At 46.4% G+C, this 22,290-nt stretch overlaps 1 protein-coding gene across 1 annotated transcript in view; it reads right to left on the bottom strand.

The window, feature by feature from the left end:
* Positions 1–1,903: 1,903 nt before the first annotated feature.
* FNTB (farnesyltransferase, CAAX box, subunit beta) overlaps positions 1,904–22,290 on the bottom strand; it is a 64,212-nt gene continuing 43,825 nt past the window's right edge. Inside the window, exons 8-12 of the mRNA XM_080807741.1 lie at positions 17,277–17,406; positions 14,465–14,597; positions 9,038–9,149; positions 8,048–8,162; positions 1,904–3,350 (exon numbers count right to left, since the gene is read on the bottom strand). Of these exons, the coding sequence (XP_080663867.1) occupies positions 3,219–3,350; positions 8,048–8,162; positions 9,038–9,149; positions 14,465–14,597; positions 17,277–17,406 (622 nt within the window). The 3' untranslated portion in view covers positions 1,904–3,218. The remainder of the gene's footprint in view (positions 3,351–8,047; positions 8,163–9,037; positions 9,150–14,464; positions 14,598–17,276; positions 17,407–22,290) is intronic.

Here is a 22,290-nt window from a genome sequence, read left to right as displayed (position 1 = left end):
TTCCCAAATGGATGCCACAGCGAGTCGACCTCCATGACAGACCTCTCTATCATTTAACCTCAGGTCTGATTACCAGCATTAGGAAAGCAAGTTTTCATCAAACTGAAGTTAGCCCAGAGAATGAGAGCCATCCCACATCTTTCTTAATATTTGGTCTCTGCATCGTTCTGACCACACAGGCCCTAAGAAAGCCGCCACACATAAAGAACATTCATTTCCCTGTCCCAGACCATGACCCTTCCCTTGGAGTTGGGATGCCGAAGCTACTGGAGAATTCCTGCAGACAGCCCTGCGGCCTCCTTCCACAAGGAGGTAGGATCAGTGGCAAGCTGCTGGGAAGACCAGACAACCTCCTCGCTCTTCATAACAGAATGGCAGCACTGGGATCTGTGCTTCTGACATCTGAAGCCAATGGATTCCATTTCTACCAACCACAGAGGGCACTGGGGGCTCTACTCTTCCTGCTATGAAGCTCCTGCCACAAGCCTGGCATAGAAAGTTAACATTAATGAAATAGCCAAGGTCACAGGAGCAGCCACCTTGCCAGGGGTTCCTAGCCTCCATCTCTGCTAAGTTCAATCACCAGGAAGCTGCATGCCGAGATCTAAGGCTGGTTCTCAAGGGAAGGCCATTGTGGAGCTGTTATTTAATATTATGGCATATGCTTTTGTGTGAAGTCTTCATGAGAAGGAGGCTTCCTCAAGGATAGGACTGCCCTGCCCCCAACACAGTGGCCAGAATCTGACGGGTGGTTTCTAACTCAGAAACGATGCCACGAAGAGAAGGCAGTGTAGGAATATGGTTGGCTGTTTTCCCAGGGAAGTCTGCTTATCTAAGAGGCTCCCCTTCTGCTCACAGGAGAATCTAGCAGGCTGCCCGACTTATATGGGGCTCGAGGTGGGCCTGAAATGCATCCAAGGGGGAAGCTGAAGCCCATCTGGATATAGACAGCTTTGTATTTCTTTACTGATGGACCCCACGTTGAATGCAACAGCAGTGCCTTCTACTTAAGGAGCCACATGATACATTTGAGAATTTCTGTCCAGCACTCACTTGAATGCTGTCAGTCAGGAAATCCTCCAGACCCAACTGGGAGCAGGAAGGGAGTCTCGTGATTATGCCAGTGTAAAGCCCAGAGATAAGAGTCCCAGCAAAGGACCCTCTCTTCTCTGGAAGGCACACTTCACCTACCCCTAGGCCAGCACACACCCTCCGGCCTGGGTGTCATAAAGCCAGCTCACACCCGAGCAATCCCTTCCGTCTCTTAACCACACCCATTACTGCAACCCAACCCCTAATACCATGTGAGGCTCCAGGCAGGTGAGGGTTTGACCTTTCCTTAAGGTGATGGCCAGCATGCCTCTCCCCACACTGCTTTGTAGCCCAAGCTGTTACCAGGGCAATGACAGCACAGGGACAGGGATTATATTCCAAGAGGAGGACACCCTCTCCTCACCCCTGGAGGAAAGCCAGGTGACCGCAGGACTCTGGCCTGTTCGTGTTCCTGTGGCAGCCCCCTGCCTCTGGTCAGGACGACCACCCCCACCTGTGGCTGAGTGCTTGCCTTAGGACTGGGAGCACAGCCCCTGCCCAGAGTCAGAGGGAGGAGACAGACACAGACAGACCATGAGACATGGTGTAAGGAGTGCTGGGGAGTAAACTGAATTGCTCTGGGAAGCTCGGGAAAGGCAGCTTCTCCCGCCATGCGTTAGGTCCACTGTGGCCTCGGCTGGAGGACGTGTCTCAAGGTGGAGCCCAAGCCAGACGCCTGTCTTTGCTCACACACAGGGTCTGGAACCCTGCACACAGGAGACTGGCGATCCGCGCACAGCCTTCAGTAACTCCCAACACTGGACGTTCTGAGGGAATTTTCTTGGTACCAGTCACAAATGAGAGACATCATTGAAAAGGTCATTCTTTTATTATTTCAAGGAGGTAATACATAGCCCAATCCGCCAAAGCAATAGGGAATTAGAGGCAGCAAAGGGCAGAGTTTTTGAGAGGGGCCTCATGCTGCATCTCTGAGCGCCTGTCGGCCCGCAGTCCACGGCTGCTTACGAAGGCCAGGTCAGCCACACGGAGTTTTCTGGGACTGCAGCAGTGGACAGATGGCCCAGCTCGACACCCCGCTGACTGAGAAAGGGTTCCCTGTGAGCCGCAGAGGCCAGGACAGGCTGAGCACATGGGGCGGCCCCCCGCCCTGCCTCAGCCAGGGTTCCGCGGCTCCGGCCCACCGAGCACTTCATTTTATGTCTGGGAGCCCAGAGTGGGCAGGACGTGAATAAATCCTGAGTCAAATTAAGGTGAAAGACTTAGTAGCATTAATACTCGGGATGAGAGAAGACAACACTATCTCTGAGGGGGCCAGGCTGGGAGTCTGACGGGAGATGGAAACACGCAGAAGGGCCACGGAGAGGGGTTTTCACATGATGGGGTGGGGGAGGGGTGCACACTGGGGCTGCTTTCTTGGGCGCAGAACCAAGCTAGAGGTTCATTTCCACTCATAATTGGCTTCCTGGGTCGAAGTCACCGCCTGGGTGGCTGAAGCAAAGTGCCTGCGCACCCTTTGGGGGCCCTGGGGAGAGTGTGGCTCGGTTCTCCAGGCAGAGGGGCAGGAGCTCACAACCCAAGGAGACCTTTCTCCCCCACCCCCGGCTCCCTTCCCCTGCAGCCTTGGGCATCTCGTAGTGAAGTCCCACCATGATTTTTTCTAGAGAATTCAGTCTGATGGGACCAAAGCTCCCCCTCCCCCTTGGCACAGAGCATTTATTTCCACCCGCAGGACAGCACCTTCCTGGTGACTTAAGGGTGGTGTACGGGGACGGGGGGGGTGGGGGGGGGTGGGCAGCAGTGACTCATAGATGCCGTTCGTTTCAGTACCACTGTCCAGGCTGGAGAGCTGCTGGGTGACGAGGGCTGCTTCTGCCCAGGGCACATCGCTCCCCAACAACCCAGGCCAGGCCAGAGCCAGGTTCAGGTGCCACACGGGCTCAGATTTTTGGTTTGACAGAGGTGGAAAGACTTTTTAAAAAACCACGCCACTATGTTCTCCAAACCCAGAGCCATCAGTTTTGTTTTGTTTGACAGGAAAGGACAAAGGACCACAGCCCCATAGTGGCCAAGGCTTATGCAGCACAGAATGTGGTACGTATCAAAATGTATACACCTTGGTCTGACCGGGGAGGTGGGTGAGCAGAGAGCCATGGGAGCCTTGTCTTCTAGGCGGTGGCAGGCTGTGCTGGTGCCTCGTCCTCTCGCTCTTCAAAGCCGGGGACTGGCTTCTGCAGAAAGTGCATGGTGGCCTGGATCACCTTATCTGGTCCGATATTGTACACAGGGTGAGTGGGCTGCTGCGAAGAGAAGGACAGAGGCCAGTTAACAGCCCCAGTGGTCCCTGGGAATGGGCACGGCCTTGAAGCCGTTAAATTCAATGCACTTGTAAGCATTTATCAGAAGGAGGACTCATCAGAGACACCCAGGGAGGTCCACCCACAAGGCCCTGATGTCCAACAACAAGGTATTGGTAAAAACATTGAACACTACGTGGGACACAAAGCACTATTATGTAGCCATTTAAAAACATGCTTTCAAAATATGTAATTATGGGCAAATGTTTATGGAGGAAAACGGTATGCACGTTATCCTAAGCTTTTTGAAAATGTGTTCATAGATGTGATTTATAGGCAGAAGTCGGACATACACCCAAATAGGAATAGTGATGTGATTGTTTTAAATTTTCTTAATTGTACTTTTATGTATATTCCAATTATTAAAACAATCACCTGTATTTACATTTGTAATACTGGAAAAGGAACACAACCCTATGATGCAGTAAATGTGTCAGGCCATATTTAAATTCTTTCATATTATTCCAATCCCTCACAGAAACCCAACAGAAACTTTGGGTCTAAGACAGAGTACAACTGGGGGCCAGTATTCAGGACTCTTCCATTTGGGGAGAATGAAGAAAGGAACAGAACTGCAGGAGAGGTTTAAAAGCTTTTTTTTTTTTTTTAACGTTTTACTTGTTTATTTTAGAGAGAGAGCGAGAGTGAGTGGGGCAGGGAAGAAGGAAAGGGAAAGAATCCGAAGCAGACTCCACCTTGAGTCCAGAGCCCCTCACAGGGCTTGATCCCATCACCCGAGATCATGACCTGAGCCCAAATCAAAAAGTTCGATGCTCAATGACTGAGTACCCATGTGCCCCGAGGTTTTAAAACTTTTAAGAGAGAATACTATTACCGATTTTATGCCAAAACATATGAAAGTACAGATAAACTCAATAACTCTATAGAGCAATATAATTTTAAAAATTTACTCAAGAAGTTCTTTAAAACATATGAATAAATTATATCAATAAAACAACTGCTTATTCTGTTACCATCATTCTTACTCCAGGATACCAGGCCTAGATGGCTCTTCAAGCAAGTGCTATCAACCTACAAGAAACAGATCATCTCTAACCTGTACAAGTGTTCTCAAAGACTTAAAAAAAAAAAGGTGGGGGCGTGACAGGGAGAGAAGATACCCATCTAATTTTATGAGGCTATGATATTATCCTGAAATATAAACTGGAAAAAGCAATATAATAAAACAAAATTTTTAGATCAGTTTTTCTTTTGAGTATCATGCAAAAAATCCTAAATAAAAATACTGGCCAAAAAAATACTAGCAAACTGAATCTAGCAATGTATTAAATACACACACACACACACACACACACACACACACACACTGTCCTATGACCAAGAAGGGCTGATCCTGGGAATGTAAGGTTATCATCAGAACATTTATTAACAATAGCATATTTGATTAAAGGAGAAATCAGTTGCAGAAAAAGCACTCAATAAAATTTAATATTAGATTATGATTGAAACAAAACAACAACCTAGCAAACCAGGAAGAGAAGGTAAGTAACATCCTTAACCAGATAGGTAGTATTTATCAAAACCCTCAGGGGTGCCTGGGTGGCTCAGTCATTAAGGTCTGCCTTCGGCTCAGGTCACTATCCCAGGGTCCTGGGGTCCAACCCCACATCAGGCTGCCTGCTCAGCAGAGAGCCTCCCTTTCCCTCTGCCCATCCCTCTGCTTGTGCTCTCTCTCTCTCAAATAAATAAATAAAATCTTAAAAAAAAACAAAACAGTAAGGATCCTACATAATGGTGAAATTATAAACACCTTCCCATTACAACCAGAAGCAAGATAGGAGCACCCCCTATGACTGTCTCCAGTCAGCACTCTATGGGGACCTTAGCCAGTATCTCAAGGCAGGAAAAAGAAATAAAACTCTTAAGAATCAGAAAGAAAGGGGTGCCTGGGTGGCTCAGTTGCTTGAATGTCCAACTCTTGGTTTCAGCTCAAGTTGTGATTTCAGGGTCATGAGACTGAGCCCCATGTCAGAGTCTACTTGAGAATTTTCTCTCTTCCTCTTCTTGTGCCCTTCCCCCTACTTGTACTCTCCTCCTACTTGCATCTAATAAATATCTTAAAAAAAAAAAAAAAAGAACCAGAAAGAAAAAGGCAAAACTGTCCTCATTTTAAAATAACACCACATTCTAAGTTGAAAATCCAAGAGATTCTACAAACTATTACAACTACTAAGTAAGTTTAGCAAGGTGGCTAGATACAAAATTAAAATACAAATATCATTTCTGTGCTTTAGTAACAATCAGTTACAAAATATAATGGAAGAAAAATCCAATCACAACAGACACAAAAGCTATAAATTTCCTAGGCATAAGTCTAACAAAAGATGTGGTAGTCTTTTATGGAGAAAATGATAAAACACCACTGAAGGATGTGTAAAATAATCTGGAAAATCGTGTTCACAAATGGAAAGCCTCAGAAGTCAGTTCTCTCCCATTAATCTTAAGTCCAATGCAAATTCCCATAAAAATTCCATTATAGTTTTTTGTGGGACTTGATAAGCTGATCCTAAAACCCACAGGAAAAAGCAAAAAGCAAAGAATAGGAAGGCAATTTCCAGTAAAAAGAACAAAGTGGATGGGACTTGCCTACCTGCATTTAAGATTTGCTAAAGATAGTGCAGTAAGGCAAACAGACCAAAGGAACAGAAAAGAGTCACCTCGGATACAGAAACTCGAGTACGTGACGTACATGGGACACACATCAGTAGGAGAGTTGTAAACTTCAGTTAGTAGTGGGGCTGGTCAACTGTTCATCCACATGGGAAAAAGAGAAAATTACATCCAACAGACAAAAATCAATTCCAAGAAAATTAAAAATCCAGAGGGAAAAGCAAAACTTTAGACTGTTTGAAGAAAATATATGTATGACCTCAGGGTAGGGAAAGATTTCTTAGGTATCCCTCCCCTCCACACCCTCAAAAACCAAAAAGGCAATAAAATTGTTCACTATAGAATTAAAAATCTCCTTTTCAAGAGCAAGAAAAAAAAACACGAAAAGTGAAAAGACAAGTCACGAACTGGAAGAGACTCTCTACATACACACCACCAACAGAGGATTACTATCAACACACAGAGAACTCCAACAAATGTATGAGAAAAGGGCAAACAATTAAAATCACAAATCAACAAGAAAGCAAGCAGCTGGCAGCCAAGTCACGGAAGATACAACACGAATGGTCAATGAGCATCTGTAAAGATGCTCAAGCTTACTAGTAATCAGGGAAACGCAGAAATAAAACCGAGGTACCACTTCCCATGTATCAAATGGCAGAACGGAAAAGTTGGACTACAGCGCGACTCCCCTGAGTTCTCCGTGAGCGTCAAGTGTAACAACCCCGAGGGGGCGGGAGGCGCTGTCTAGTGAAGGTGAAGCGTGTGTTCTCTTCAACCCAGCAAGTCTCCCCTAGAGAAACTAACACAAGAAAGTACACGGCGAGTCTGTCTGCAACAGCACGAACTGAAACCATCTTGATGTTAAGCAACAGAAGAAGGAAAACTGCAGTCCTGTTTGCACCCAGGAATACCGCAGAGTTGTTACAATGGATACACCAGAGCAGCACATGAAGGCAGATAAATGTCCAAGCACAGGGTCGGCAAGAGAAGCAGCGCATGGGACACGGGTGGCAGATGGTGCTCTAAAAGGCATGAAAGCACACCCTCTCTGTGTTGTTGACGGAGACTGGCACAACGACACCAGCAGGCATGACAAGTGTCAAACTGAGGACGAAGTGATGCTGGGGAGGTGGGTGGCCAGACAAAGGGGTTGTGTGGGAGGCAAATATAGGAAAAAACTGTTAAGACTTGAAAAAGCTGAGTGGTGGTTATTCTGATTTGCTCTGCTTATCAGTGAGGCTGAGTGTCTTTCCATCCATCTCCTGGCCATCTGTGTTCCTTCTATGGGAGCTATTTTGTGACCGTCTGCACGGACCCCATTATTTGTCAGCTGTGGACACTGTAAGCTGGAGTCACCTCCCAGGCTCAGGTCTGGGCTCAGGGGTGTTTCATTGCAGCTGGGCTGCTCTAGGGCTGGAGGCGGGCTGAACATCCGGCCCTCGTGGGGCTGACAGTTTTGGGGGGCAGCAGACAAAAATGAGTTAAACACACACATTACAAATTGTGCTGGGTGTTGGGGAGGGCACAAACAGGGCACCGTGGAGGCGCATTTCGGAGACCTCGTTTAGAGGTAGTCTGGAAGCTTCTCGGGAGAGCCGCTATGCCAGCTGAGGGCTCCAGAAGACAGCAGGCCATGCACCAGTGCTGCGTGGCTGCAGATTCCAGAAACTTACTGCCTCTGAGCAGCTCTCTTGGAGGAACTAACGGTTAAGAGGTTTGGGTCCTGAAGCAGGGGGTAAAGGCACAGATCCTCTGTGGCAGACTGGACCCCACCCCCCGACCTGGAAGCCTGAGTTTGCCTTTTGGTAGTTTCCTCCTCAGTCACAAGCTCCTCTGGGAAGGTGTGAATCCAGGAGAGTCTGGAGGGGACAGTGTGCTCTCAAGGCCCGCGCACAGGATATGCGCAGAGGGTTCTGCACGGCAAAAGCGGCTGCTCTGCCCTCTTGGTAAGCCCCGTCCTGGGGACCCTGTGGAGAAGAGGTGTCAAATCCCCCATCCCGCCTTACCAGGGCATTTTCCGGCACTCCCAAGACCACATCGTGCAACATGGCTCCACTGCCGAAGTGCTGGGCTATGGACAGGCCACTCAGGCAGTAGCAGGTGTGGTAGAAGTCCCGAGACCTGCAAGGACAAGGTGAGGACGAGCACTCTGAGCGGGGGCTCCTCTGCTCCCCGCAGATCCCGGCAGGCGCAGCCTCCCACAACAGATCCAGACCCAGGACGCAGCTCCACGTCCCACTGCCACCCGGCGGCCTTTCTCAAAGCCCCATCCTTCTGCCCTGGCCCACAGCGGGAACTGTCCCTGTGGGCTTGGCCCCTCTAGGGTCCCTCCTCTTCTTCTTCCCTCTGGTCTTCTGGAAAAGGCTCTCCAGGGTGGTGCTGGTGCTAAGTTAATATACTTCTCCGAAAGACTACCAAAATGCCTGGAAACGGGCCACGTTCTTCCTGATCAACTGCTCGAGACCCACCCAGAGCTGGGCCTTCCCCAGCGTGTCAGCAAGGGCAGGGTGTGTCCAAGCCCAGTAGCCATAGGGACAGGATTTATCTGATTTCCCTTTGCTTTGACTGTGGCGCCTAAAGATATCCAGTGTATGTGGCAATAGTTGTGGTGATTATAATTTCTGTTTACGACACTCAAGGGTTTTAAAATCCTGTATCCTGTTCTATTTAGATCAGTTTAGTTTAAAAAAAAAAAAAAAGTGGGGGAGGAAAGAAAAGGTAAGCACCAGCAATCTGTATGACTTACCTGTGGGGGGGTGCGGATGCATGTAAGCATGGGGAAAGGATGGCCACTGAGGGTGTCAAGATGGCACTGGAAGGGGGTGCGCCACCACGACTAAGCAGCTGGATGGAAAGGGACTCCCCCCACCTCACCCCCCGCACACCGGACTCTTAAAGATCAGCAGCTGCTGCCCTCTGCAGAGCCCTGGGTAGGCCTGAGTGACACAACCTCCCTCCCTTCCCCATGGCCCCCTCCCCTGAGAGAAGGCACTCACTTGCCAGGTTTATCCAGAAGCCCCCCCGCGGGGCACTGGCAGCACATGAGGATGTATTCCTGCAGGGCCTGCTGATGGAACATCCAGTGGCTCATGCTGAGGGCAGGGTCGCCTGCAGAAAGGCAGAGGATCAGCACGGGCCCAGGCCCGGGACACCGCCAGCGTCAAGGACAGTCTTTTTACTTTATTACCCACTGGGGACAGTCAAGTTTTCCCTCTGTTCTTCCTGGACGAATTCTGAAAATTGCATTCTCAGGACACTCAACACCTTCACCCAAGTCCCATGATATGTCTCTTCTCCTGACCTTTGACTCCAGTCAGAGCAGCAGCACAGAGTGGATGCCAGTCTGAGACCACATCCGTGAAGGTGTGAGCCAGCTGCTTCTGCTTTCCAGATCGACACTGATACTGCCCCCTGACTCAGTCCACAAGTCCCTACTCTTCTTTTTTCAAGATTTTCTTTATTTGGGGGGGAGGAGGGTCAGAGGGAGGAGAGAAAGTCCCAAGCAAACTCTGTGCTGACTGTGGAGGCCGACACGGGGCTTGATCCAACAACCCTGAGATCACAACCTGAGCCAAAACCAAGAGTTGGGACACTTAGCCAACTGCACCAGCCAGGCGCCCTAAACTACTCTGGGCTTCTTAAGACACTTCCTCTAGCACATCTCCGACTCTAACTGGCTAAGAGAACTCTCAACAGGGGTGACGTCTGTTCCTTCTCTTTTCTAAGCCTGAACTTCATCTATCTCCAAAGGGCGTCCTCCAACTTTTCTCTTGGCTCAAAAACTTTTCCTAAGCAGCATTACTAGTAAGTGCCAGGATTCTTGCGTCATCTAATATGGTAGCAGAAGCAGAAACTGGCAATTCTTGTAATAATACTAAACTAGGAACAAGCAACCAGGCTTCTACACTCTGAAGCTCAATCTGTATGGTCAGAGAATTCTGTGCGCCGTACAGTTATCAGGTGGGGAGGAGAGACAGACTGCCAACAGAAGGGAGTTTCCAGAAGCACTTACATGGGAACTGGTTTTTAAAAACTACACATATGCATTCAATCCTTGGTTAATTTTATACTTTGATCCCTGGGCTACTATAAAGATAGCAATCAGTCTGTAAATAGCAATTAAAAGCTAATTTTTCTTTTTCAGTCTTTTTTTGTTTCTATGCATTTTTCTGTGTAGTTATTATAATTTTGTATTTTGTGTTTTCCATTTAACACTAGAGGCATACATTTTTCTACGCTATAATCATACTGTTGATTTTTCCTTTGTGATTTCTTCTTTAAAGAAGCATATTTAATAGCTACAGGGACTTTGGGGAGGTGATGAAAATTCTAAAACTGATTATGGTCATGGCTGCACGACTCTTGTGATGCCACTAAACACCACTGAATTGTATATATTAAATAAGTGAATTATATGGTTATGTGAATTATATCTCAAGAAAGCTCTTATTTTTTTAAAAGCAAATGCATTAAAGTTCAGAATAACTGCACTAAGCATCTGTACAAAATACACCTTTATTCTATATCCTATAAGAAGTAAAGACTATTATATTAAGGTAAGTGCTAACCTATCACTAAAATTGGAATCTGAAAAGAAACTGCTATGTTTACTATTAGACAGGTTACAGAGTAGGTCCATTACATGCTGTATTACTGAAGTCTGCAAGCTCAAAGTTCACAAGCCCAACAAGGAGCTTCCTGGAGTCCTGGAATTTGCACGGCAGCACACAAAATCACAGACGAAGGCGGACATGACAACAGGGTGCTGACAGGCTTGGAATCAGCCTTCTCAATCCTCCATACCTCTCCCTCACATTATGAATCCCCATCACCATGTCATTTTGCATCGCAAAGATTCCTTTCCAAAAGTGTTCCGAAACAGAAACTGACAGGCACAGAGACATGTAGCTCAACTTCGCAGGTGGACAGAAACAGGCCTGCGGTATGCCTCCAAGAACATTCAAGCCACCGGTAACTGCTCACGGGCCTGCCGGTTTCCTACGGCTCCATAGAAACCAAAGAACTCCAATTTGGTCAGCATTTTATATTTTAAAAATCTTAATAATTTGTTCTTCTAGTCAACCACTGTGTTCTACACCCATACAGCAGCACCCTGCATGGAGCCAGGGAGGTGGGACTGGGTATGTGTGCCGCCGGGCTTCGGCCCCTCGTTACCTCTTTAACTAGCAAGAGGATCATCACCTTAAAAGTGTACTGGGTTGTTTGCTGAGATAAAAGTAGGAATGAACATGTTAGGGAAAAAGCAGGTATGGTACAGAAGAAAAACAATTTCAGTACATGAGTCTCCCTCCCTTCAACTCCCATCCATCTCTCAAAGGTGCCCATTGTTAAAGGGGTTTTGCTCGCCTCCAGGAAAAACTGTGGAGCTGTCAGCCCATGTGCACACAGACCAAACCTTTCACACTTCATGTTGGGTTCTGGAGAGTTTTCTATAGGAGCCCATCGCATGTAACCACGGTATGGAGAAATCGTAATACATTTAACTATTAACCTTTTTTGTAAAAAAAAGATTTTATTTGTTGGAGAAAGAGAGAGAGAGCGAGTGGCGAGGAGCAGTGAAGGGAGAAGGAGAAGCAGACTCCCTGCTGAGCAAGGAGCCCAGTGAGGGCCTCGATCTCAGGACCCAACATCATGACCTGAGCCAAAGGCATACGCTTAACTGCTTAGCCCCTATTAACCTTTTCATGAGCGGTTGGGTTGTTCGCCATTCCTTTGCTAATATCTCTGTAGGTAAATTCCTGACCATGCACTAGCCCGGTTTAAGTAATTTAAACAAGTCTCCAAACGACCCTCCAAAAACTGATACAGCTATTTACACGCACACTTACAGTGCAAAACTGCCCGTTTTCCCACACTCTCCCCAACACTGGCACCATGTTTTCTCATCTCTGGCAGTCTGACAGTGAAAGCGACCAGCGTCTCACTGATTTGATTTGCACATCTTTCACTATGTCTTTTTGTTCCGTTTATGCACCTGTGGCAGCTACACCGGTGTAGGCAGCGATCCGGTATCAGAGAACAAGTCACTTACCCTTATTGTTCTTTGTTTCCTCCTCTGTAAAACGGGGGTGACAAGACTACCTATTTCATGACATTGTTCTGAGGCTCAAACGAGAAAATCCATGTGAAGGACTCTGTCGAGTCCCAACTTGAGCAAGTCTCGGCTGCCCGCCAGGAGGGGGGAGCAGTAGCAAAAGCAACACCACCAGGAGCTCCTTCCCTGCCTGTGCTGAATCTCCCTGTTCAGATCCTCTGCTTGGGTTTCAGGGAGGGTCAGCTATTTCTTAGTGATTTGTAAGAGTCTCTCAAAGGAATTAGCCCTCTGTCATTTGTCGTAAATAATTTTTCCCACCTTGCTACTTGTTTTGCTTATAGAATTTCTATTCTTTGGTAAAATAACTTTTCTTTATGCAAGAAATACAAATTAATTGCAGAAAATCAGAAGATACAAAGAACAAAGAAAGGAAACAAGTATCACTTGTCATTTCACAACCCAGATACCTTCGAGTAATTTTTTAGAGTCAACTCTTCACTAAAAATAGAATTATGGGCCACCCGGCTGGCTCAGTCAGTTAAGCATCCAACTCTTGATTTCAGCTCAGGTCATGATCTCAGGGTCGTGAGCTCGAGTGCCGCATCAGGCTCCTTACTTAGTATGGAGCTTGCTTCAGATTCTCTCTTTCCCTCTCCCCCTGCCCCTCATTTGCACTCTCTCTCTCTCTTAAAAAAAAAAATGGAATTATATACACGCTGCTTTGAAATCTTTGATCTTAGTATATTATGAATATCTTTCTACCCATCGTCTCCTTTTGACTCCCAATGTCAGTATCATGCCTCCTGCTCGAGACACTTCCCTTCTTCCTTCCTCACTGTTGCTGAGACATGGGTGAGCTTCAAGCCCAACTCAGGTCTCCTCTCTCAGGCAGCGAAAAAGCTGCAAGGCCCAAGAGTCACAGGCAACCTCCTCCACAGGCAAAGCTCTGAGTGTAATCAGGCCTCCAGAGCAGGTGCTACAATAAACAAACTGTCAGCAGGACCACCACCCCCCCCCCCCCCGCCATACTGGCAGGTGGCGCTCCTGTAGCAGCTCTCCCGGATGCTCCTGCAACAGCATCAAGATTGTGTCGCCTCCCGGCCAGGGGTAAGTCTGTGAAAGGCTGCCCATTTTACTAGGGGCTTCACCTCACCAGTTCCAGATAAAGAAATCATTAAAACCCCAGACGACTGTTGCTTTGAGAACATTGGACTCTCAGGGATTTCTTGGCTTCTCTATTACAGCGGTCAAGCCAGAGACAGTGCAGGCTCAAGTCGGGAGAATGATAATTCTTAATGCCCCAGGGGCCCCAGGCAAGGAATCTCAGGATAGACTGCGACTGGAAGAATGGGGAGGATGGACAGAGGTGGTGCTTGCTTCAAGTCTGTATCCAAAGTGGCCACAACTCAAATGAAATGAAGAAACTAAAGAAAAGGGGCTCAGAAAGATGAGCCAAAGAAGATAAAAAGGCACATGGGGATGGCAAGGCAGTAGCAAAGAATCTCGTCTTCCACATTTGAGCAACTAAGTACCCAACTACTAAGTCCAAAGAAAACCTTCCCTCTGGGCCAAGGGATCTCACGCCAAGAATAGATCAGGACCCAGCCGGGCAGCCATGACTTCCCCTCTCCCACTGGTTTCCCCAGAAACACTCTGCTCTCACATATAATTAATAAGAAAGATGATCTGGGAGTCCGCAGGCAACCTGAGATTTCAAGACATCCTAAAGGAAGGCTCCCAGAAGTTTCGCTTGCTCTCTGAGTGCTTTGGTTTGGCAGTCCCATTTGAGGTGCCACAGAAACGAACACAGGTCTCTCCACTCCAGGTGGAGAAGGGGCAGGACAAATTTGCATTTAGGACACTTCAATGAATTTAAGATATTTCTAATGGCGGCATTTCTAATGGCGGCCTCAACAAAGCTGGTCAGACACAGGATCTTTTCTGCACAGGCTCTGTTTCTCTGCCCCTTTCTGCAAGTGCCTGTTTGGTTACTGTTGTGACCACAACGTGCACAGCATGCATGGGTTTTCAGTTCCAGTCTGACTGATGCAGAACTCCGCCCTGGAAACTGTGGCTTCACACCCAGTGGAGGTGGCAGTCACCCCGGGGCCCAGGACATACACCTACCTCCTGGCCACAGTCAATCTGAAGCAGCCACTGTAACGCAACTGAACCCTGGAATTGAGTCCTGCTCTGTGCATGCCTAAGGCAGGAGGTCCCATACCGGGCACCCGCACTCCAGGACAGACAGAGCTCGTTTCTGCCCCCCTAAAAAAGCATGCTGGCCTCCTGACTTGGTGAGCAGCCGCGGGACATCTCTGGGCCCCCGCCAGCAGCCTGCCCCCTACCAACAGCCGCCCAGGCTCACCTTGAGCGTGCAGTGCGCGGTGCAGCAGGGGCAGGAGCCCCGCCTGCCAGAAGGAGTAGCAGCCGTCCACCAGCTTGTTGCAGCGGCCCTGAAATCCACCTTCGAAGCGCATCTGCCGGCTGGTCACCCATTGCTGAGGATGACACAGACAAGGCAAAGGCAGTTATAGGCGAAGGTCCCATCTCTTGGCTTCTTGGCACTGGCAGTCCAGTGCGCTGGCTGTTACCTCCTCCCCTCACCGCTGCAGATGCAGAGCGGAGCACTTGAGCTGGACCCCTTCGGGGCAACCAACACTGATCTCGGCTCAGAGCCTGACAGCGGACAGTCACCTCTTCCTGGGTTTCAGATGGGTTCTGGGGCTGACAGGATGAAGAGGCCAAGTTGGCCTGTAAGGACACCTGCAAATGTCTCCCCAGAAACAAGGCTTAACTAGGAAACATCAGGCCAAGACCACCAGGGGCTTGTTTCTAACCACTTTTCCTGCTGGGAAGTTTATTAAAAGCAGATCAGTGGAATTTTGTGTTATGTCTCATCAGATGATTTTAAACTGTCCCTGACTTTGACTTGGCACCTGAAGAAATCCATCCAGGGTTTCTTAGCAAAACACTTGCAGGACTGGAAGCAGAAGCCATTATCCCAACCACCAATGATGGCTCTGTCTGGTCTAGCCTCTCTGCTTCTCCAAGGGAACCTGGCTGCCTAACAGAAGAAAATCTTTCACTCTGACCCTATAAAATGGCTCCTGATGTCACTCGGCAATCACCCGTGATGCTGCCCTTCCCCGCTTATCTCTAAGCTTCCTAAACACGCGCTGCTACCAAGATCAAGATAGCCATGGGTTTGGCCTCCAGGAATGAGCAGAAGCAACTGGCTGAGCAGATAATGACATCTCCATCTCCCTCCCAGGCAGTTCCAGCCACCAGCCACGGACTTTCAGAACTGAACCGTGTGGCATAAGGCATCTCCCCGTCCCTAGGTTCTTGCTAGACTGACTTCCCGAAAGGAGCTTGCTGCCAAGGACCCTTTTCGGAATGGGGGTGTCCAGCCTGTGTTTTAGTTAGCAGTTGTGGAGTTTAGATTATATCCCTGTTCAAGGCAACGCTCACCCATAAGAATCAAGTCCCAAGTTTTCAGAAGAAAGACATAAAAACTAGACTGCAAGTACAGACACTACTGCGTCCCCACTGAGTCTTCAGTGAGCCCATTAGGCATGACACTATTTAATGAAAGTAGGTGAAGCATCACTCAAGGAAAGAGAAAACAGGTACTACAACGGGGAGCCCATTCTTCATTTTTACTTACCCTACGGACTAAGGGTTGATTTTTTCCCCCCAGACCAATGGTTTTTAAGTCAGACTAAATAATTTTTCCCAGTGCCTAAGCCCATGGGTTTATTCTGTTTCTCTTGGCTATATGAATTCATAAAATCCTTCAGGCCTGGGTCCTAGTTCTCCCAAAGCAAATGGAAGGGAGAGAGTGGTTTGGGTAAGAAGGACACTGGCATTTATTGAGCACCTACTATATGCCAGGCTGGTTTACAGGTTTTCTCTCCTTTAACTTTCAGAGTCCGGAGTGCTAACCTCGCCTTTAAGCTTAAAAAAAACCTGTTATCTCTACCTTATAGAGGAGGAAAAAACTGAAGCTAAAACAGACAAATTTCCTAAGGTCACATGGTTAGGAAGTGGTAGAGACAGGGCTCAAATCTAGAATATTGCCATTGCAACTGAGGCTTCTGCTAATTATATTCCATATTTCATGCCTTACTGGTGATCAGATTTTTAAATGTCTAACAAACTCAAGGTCTAGTGGGAAAAGTTGGCCATTTCAGCATGAACCTTCAAGGAAAGTATACTATAGGAGGCTTCCTAAGGATTAGGACGAAATACTGCTGGTCATGTAGCTACAGAGTACAACAGGAACTTCCTTACAAGCTCATGAAGGGTCTCACGACAGTTCCTATGATGAGAGGCTGACATCTGAACTTGGGAAGAGGAGATGAATGTCAGTTGCAGCTGGTCTGCTCTGAGGTCATGGTCGGGAATAAATGCTTCCCAGGAGATGGTGGCACTGGGTGTGTGTATGTTTGTACTCTAGGCTTCTGGTGATAATGTCAGTACAATCTGGTGACTCCCTGAAGCTGACTGCTTTCTGAATTCACTCTCAGTATCTGTCAGGAACTCAGAGTCCAGACATACATGCTTGGGCTACCTGCTCACATAGTTACTAGTTGGTGAGTGCTGTGTATTGTGCAAGGCTGATGAATCACAGACTGTATCCCTGAAACAAATAACACATTATATGTTAATAATAAGTAAATAAATATAGTTACTAAATGTTCATATATTGTGGTCCATAACAAAAGCTTGGCCTCAAAAGGCCTGAGAGCCCTTCTCATGACGTTTTCTCTTAGATTCTTCCTAAGACACGTGATGTCATCTAAATTTAAGAAACTGAAGCTACAGTCTTGGGAGTATGAGAAAAGTACTCTGGCTCATGCCAGATGTGTGACGGACTCACAAAGGCTGTGGAGTTGGCCTAACACACCACAGAAAGGTCAGAGCAGGAAGATGGAAAGGCAGGAAAAAAGGGGCCGAGACCAAGCAGACGTTCACCCTCCCACTTTCTTGGGATAGGGCTGAGCCCCCCAACAACTGCATTGAAAAGCTTCATTACAGGACATTTAGTCCATGGGCTCCAGGCAGGAACTCTCAGCCCTTCCCACAGCGAAACAGTCCCAAAGCCTGTGGGTTTGAGCAGTCACATCACCGGGGGCCCAGGAGCCCAAGGGGACGAGGGGTCAACAGACACTTACCAATAAGCTCTTCAAATTCAAGGAACGTTCCTTCTTGAGAATGACCAGGGCAGCCAGGCCACAGAAAGTATAGCCGCCATGGGCTTCCATTCCTGGCACCCCACCAATTCCACCTTCCCAATTCTGACACCTAGGGGGAGATTGAGAAGAGCAGGCTGAGTGGTCGGTGTCAACCAATGAGTGGCCGGCTCTAGTGAGGGGCACAAGTGCGGAACTGCCCCGGACGGCAGAGAATAGTTTGCTTAGGTCACCGTGTGAACCGTTACAGCTGTGAATGGAAAGATGCCAGCTAATTAACTTCGGCAAATGCCTCTCCCTCACACAAAAAAGGGAAACTCAGAATAGTCTACTTATGTAAAAAACATAGTAGTACCTCAAATCTTTACTTTTAGGGAAAACGTTATGAAATCATACATTCAGTGTGACAACTAGTATTTAAATGTTGTGTCTATTTCTGGTATTTTTCCTCTTTTCTGTATTTTCAAAAAATTTCTATAATGAACATCAATACCTTTATTACTATCAAAATAAACTTATTTTTAAATGACAACTTTCTATATAGTCACTTTAGCCATTTATTATTATCATAGTTGTTATTATTAGGGGGTTATAATATATTAATAGTGTATTCTCTAGTCATAAACACATGCCTGATCTTTGGACCAGGAATATGGAGTCATTTCTAGGAATTCATCCTACAAAATAAGTGAAAATGTATTCAAAGAGCAGATTAGAAGAATGTTTACCATATTCCCATTTATAACAGTGAAATATCAGAAACTCAAGAGCTCAACAGTAAGGGACTGGTTATAGAAATTACAGCACACTGTACAAAAGAAAACCACTCATTTAAAACGATGCTATGAAGTATATTTAAAGATGTTCCAAATATATCACATGAAAAAACTTATAAAGTGATAATGTACAGTATAATTTTTCTGGAATTCTAAAAAGATATACACCAACAGAGTGGTTGGTGGTAGATTCCAAGCAGTCTGAATGTTCTTCTTTTTGCTTGCCTATAATAAATGTTTTATCTGTGAAATAAAGAAATTTTCTTTTTAGTATATTTTCCTGTAACAGGGCAGGACTTTACTTCCAGTGATCTCCAAGAATGAACACGGACTCGTACTCTGCAGGTGTGTCTGCCTCCCAGTACCAGCTGGAGAACAGGTGCACAGGGGGAGGAGCGCTTACTCCAAAACTTGGCAGGACTTCCAGACAAAAGAGAAAGGAAGCAGTAATCCTGCTTCCAGGTACCTCTCCTTACAGGCCTGGCCTCTCAGGAACTCACAGGCCATGTTCAGAGCAGTCCCCGGGCCCAGGGACATCACAGTGCAGAGTGCCAAGTCAAAAACAGGCTACCATTCCCTGCACAGACCCCTCAGCACCTCTGTCCCAGGACCCTGCCACCCCACCCCCAGGAAGCGAGTGTTCCTTCCTCACATTTGGCTGAAGGGAGGGTAGGAATAGCTCAGGTGTGAAGAGTGTCATGAGTGAGGAACATCCGGGGACCTCTTAGCATTTTTCTTTTTCTTAATTTAGCTTTCAAACAATTTTTTTTGAATTAAAAGAATAAATTCTGCTAAAGAATAAATAATGAGAAGTAAACCTCCTGCCCACCCTAGCCCCCAGACCCTCTCACCGGCAGTGACCACTGTCAGTTTCTGCACCTCTGCCTCTTTCCCTCTCTCTACACACACACAAACACACACACACACACACACACACACACACACACACACACAAGTGCAAACGCACATGATCTACATTCTACTCTTCCTCCCTTTTATATGCATGGGAGCAATTTTAATCATTGTAAATTAGTAAGTTGAGTAAAATTCTTCGGGAGTGTCTTCTAGCCAAACCTAACAGATTGAGCACAAGAGCCCAGTAAAAGGAAAGGAAAGGAATTTAAAAAGGGATAAACCCCAAGGGTAAAGAGCATAGGAGAAGATATACACACAGACAGGAGATAACAAAATTTCGAAAGCCAGGAAAGGAGAGAGATAAGAAGTAACAGACCTAACAGATTAGAGAACCCTACACCAGCCCGGTGGGCAGAAAGCAGGGTGATATGCTCCAGCGGAAGGACCAGGGACTGGAGACGCAGGGCCCCTCGCCCTCCCTGAGAAGCCGAGAAGCCTCATGAGGTGGAAACAAGTTAATTGGTTGCAAATGTATGTAAGAATCAGTTAGACCCCCTGGTGCCCAGCAATCGAGGACAGGAGGTTTCAGGGGTTTAATCAAGAGGGTCTGAACTCCAGGATATCCAGCACAGAGAACAGGAGGGAGGCACCACACTGAGCAGGGGAGTACGTGAGAATCTATAATCTGAACACAAACAGCCCCCACTCCATTTCCTCCTAGTATTTTACAAAGCCGGCTGCCAACTTCCTACCCCAACCAGGAATCTGGAAGACGCTCCACAATGGAAACTGATAAGCCCAAGGGACAAAGCCCAGTGGGGTGAAAGGCTGAATGCTGGCACACGCAGCTCTCTGCCAGCTTTTTAGCATTCGGTTCCTAAATCGGAACACCAGGCATTTCTGCAGTCTCTAATACGACAGAGAGAGAGAGAGAGAGAGAGGAGCAGACACACAAAACTAAGCTGGAGAAACGACACAGGGAGCAGAAGGAAACGTTTTAGATAAAATAGTATATGAGATCAAAATACTTCAAGAATAAAACATGCCTGAAACAAGAACAGGAGAGTACATTAAAAAGTATTTTTTTTAGAAATGAGAATAAAATAAGCTCTAGAAAATTAAAAATAGAATTGCAGAAATAAAACCTCAACAGAAGGGAATCTCTCGGGAAAGTACAATAAGAAAGATTAAGAGTTAAAAAGTAGACAAAATAATCTGAAAAACCAGAAGACCAATCCTATGTATAGGAGGTTATAAAAAGAGCAAACAGAAAGAAGAGGGAAAGAAATTATCAAAGAAATAATATAATAAAGATTCTTAGAACTAAAGTATATGCCATTCCAGACTGAATATACCTGCTGAGTGCCAAAAGAAAAATTTTTTAAAATCCGTATCATGGTTCATCAGCATCAAGTTTCCGAACAGCAAGAATAAAGATTTCCAAAAACTCTAGGGAGGGAGATATGGTAGGACAGAGAAAAAGAGAAACAAAACATAAGCGTCTGCCTTCCGCTCAGGTGGTGATCCCATGGTCCTGGGATGGAGTCCTGCATCGGGCTCCCTGTCAGCAAGGAGCCTGCTTCTCCCTTTCCCTCTGCCTGCTGCACCCCTTGCTTGTGCTCTCTAAACACACACACACACACACACACACACACACATACACAAAATGGATTGGGACTACAATGGCATTGGGAGGCAGTGGTTACCATTAACAGTTTTTGGCTACTTAAACTCCTTGCATTTCAGCTTAATATCAAATTCAATATCCCACCATTTTATATATAAGGAAACTATGGCATAGAGAAGTGAAATGATTTGTCCAAAGCTACTAAATGACAAAACTGGGATTCAAACCCAGGTAGTCAAGTTCCGCATCTAGTGAGTGCCTAACAATCCAATCCTGCAAATACTAGTTATACACTCTGGACAAAATACACAGAAACAACTTTTCCCAAGGGCTCAGCAGACTGAAAAAAGGCAGGCAGATTTTGGTGGGGATTTAAAAGTTGGAGCAGACAACAGCAGGCAGGCAGTCTCTTCCCTCCCTAACCCTATTTTTTTTCTTCCCAGTTTGCCCTGGGATGGCTGCGGTCACCCAGTGGTGGCAGTGGCAGGTCAGAGGGGCCAATGGAGGGCAGTCGAAACAGACAGAAAGCCCACCATTTTCCTGGTAAGAAGAACCAGGCTGACGGAAACGGTGGAGGAACACCAGAAAGAGGAGAGCTAAAGAAGGAAAACTCCAAATTCCATGTTTAAACATCTACCTGACTCCAGATCACACACACATTGGGCAAACTGAAAGCAGATTCTGACCCAAGAACTGACCAAAGAGCCAAACCCACTGCCCAGTGCATGTGTAACAATCCATACTTTGGGTCTAACCAAGATGATTGCTGCTAAAACAAAGCCATCGACACTCTTTAGAGCAATCTAACAGAATCCAGCCTCTACGATACAAGACCACAATGTCTAAGATACAATCCAAAAATTACTTGACATATGCAGAATCAGGAAAATGGGACATCCCAACTCCAAGATACCCAGATGTTGAAATTACCAGACAAGAATTTTAAAGCAGACATTTTAACTATGTGTTTACCTCAGGGAAATGGAAAAAATATATATACTTCTAATGAATAAAAAGATGGGAAATCTTAACTGAGAAAAAGAAAGTATAATAAAGAACCAAACCCAGGCAAGTTAGCTCAAAAGCCTATACTCTCAATCTCTAAACTATGGCTACCTTACACCATTGAGTATTACATGCCAGATCTTCAGTAAATGTTGGTTATTATTATTGTTAGCCTTTTTCCACAATGATACTGGAAGCCAGAAGATAAAGGAGGAATGCTAAAAAAAAAACTCTGAAGGAATACAGTTTATACAGTTTCTAATTTAGAAATCTCTAACCAAATAAAATCTCAATCAAGTGTGAGACAAGAATAACCATTATGCACAATCTTAAAAATTCATCTCCTAAGTGCTCTCTTTTGGGATCTACTGGAGTATGTGGTTCATTAAAACGTGTAAGTAAGCCAAGAAAAAGGAGGGCAAGGGCTTCAACAAAGGAGACAAGTGAAGTGAATTTCATGCTGAAAGGAAGCTTCTGGATACCTGCGGGGCAGCAGGCTGAGAGCAATCTGTCCAGACTGAAGCAGGAGGGCACAGGGCTCCAGGAAGGAGAACTCAAAATACACACACACACACACACACACACACGTACACACACACATGAGAACTGATACATTACCTAAAGTGTTTGACTGTAATGAGAGAGATTTTATAGCTCTGGCAGAAAATCTGGGAATAAATTCATGATGTCCGCATTTTTAAAAAGAGGTAATGACTAATTCCAGGAAAATAAA

This window comes from Martes martes, assembly GCF_963455335.1.
Source record: "Martes martes genome assembly, chromosome: 7".
In the NCBI taxonomy this organism is placed as follows: domain Eukaryota; kingdom Metazoa; phylum Chordata; class Mammalia; order Carnivora; family Mustelidae; genus Martes; species Martes martes.
This window is presented reverse-complemented; position numbering and strand designations above follow the sequence as displayed.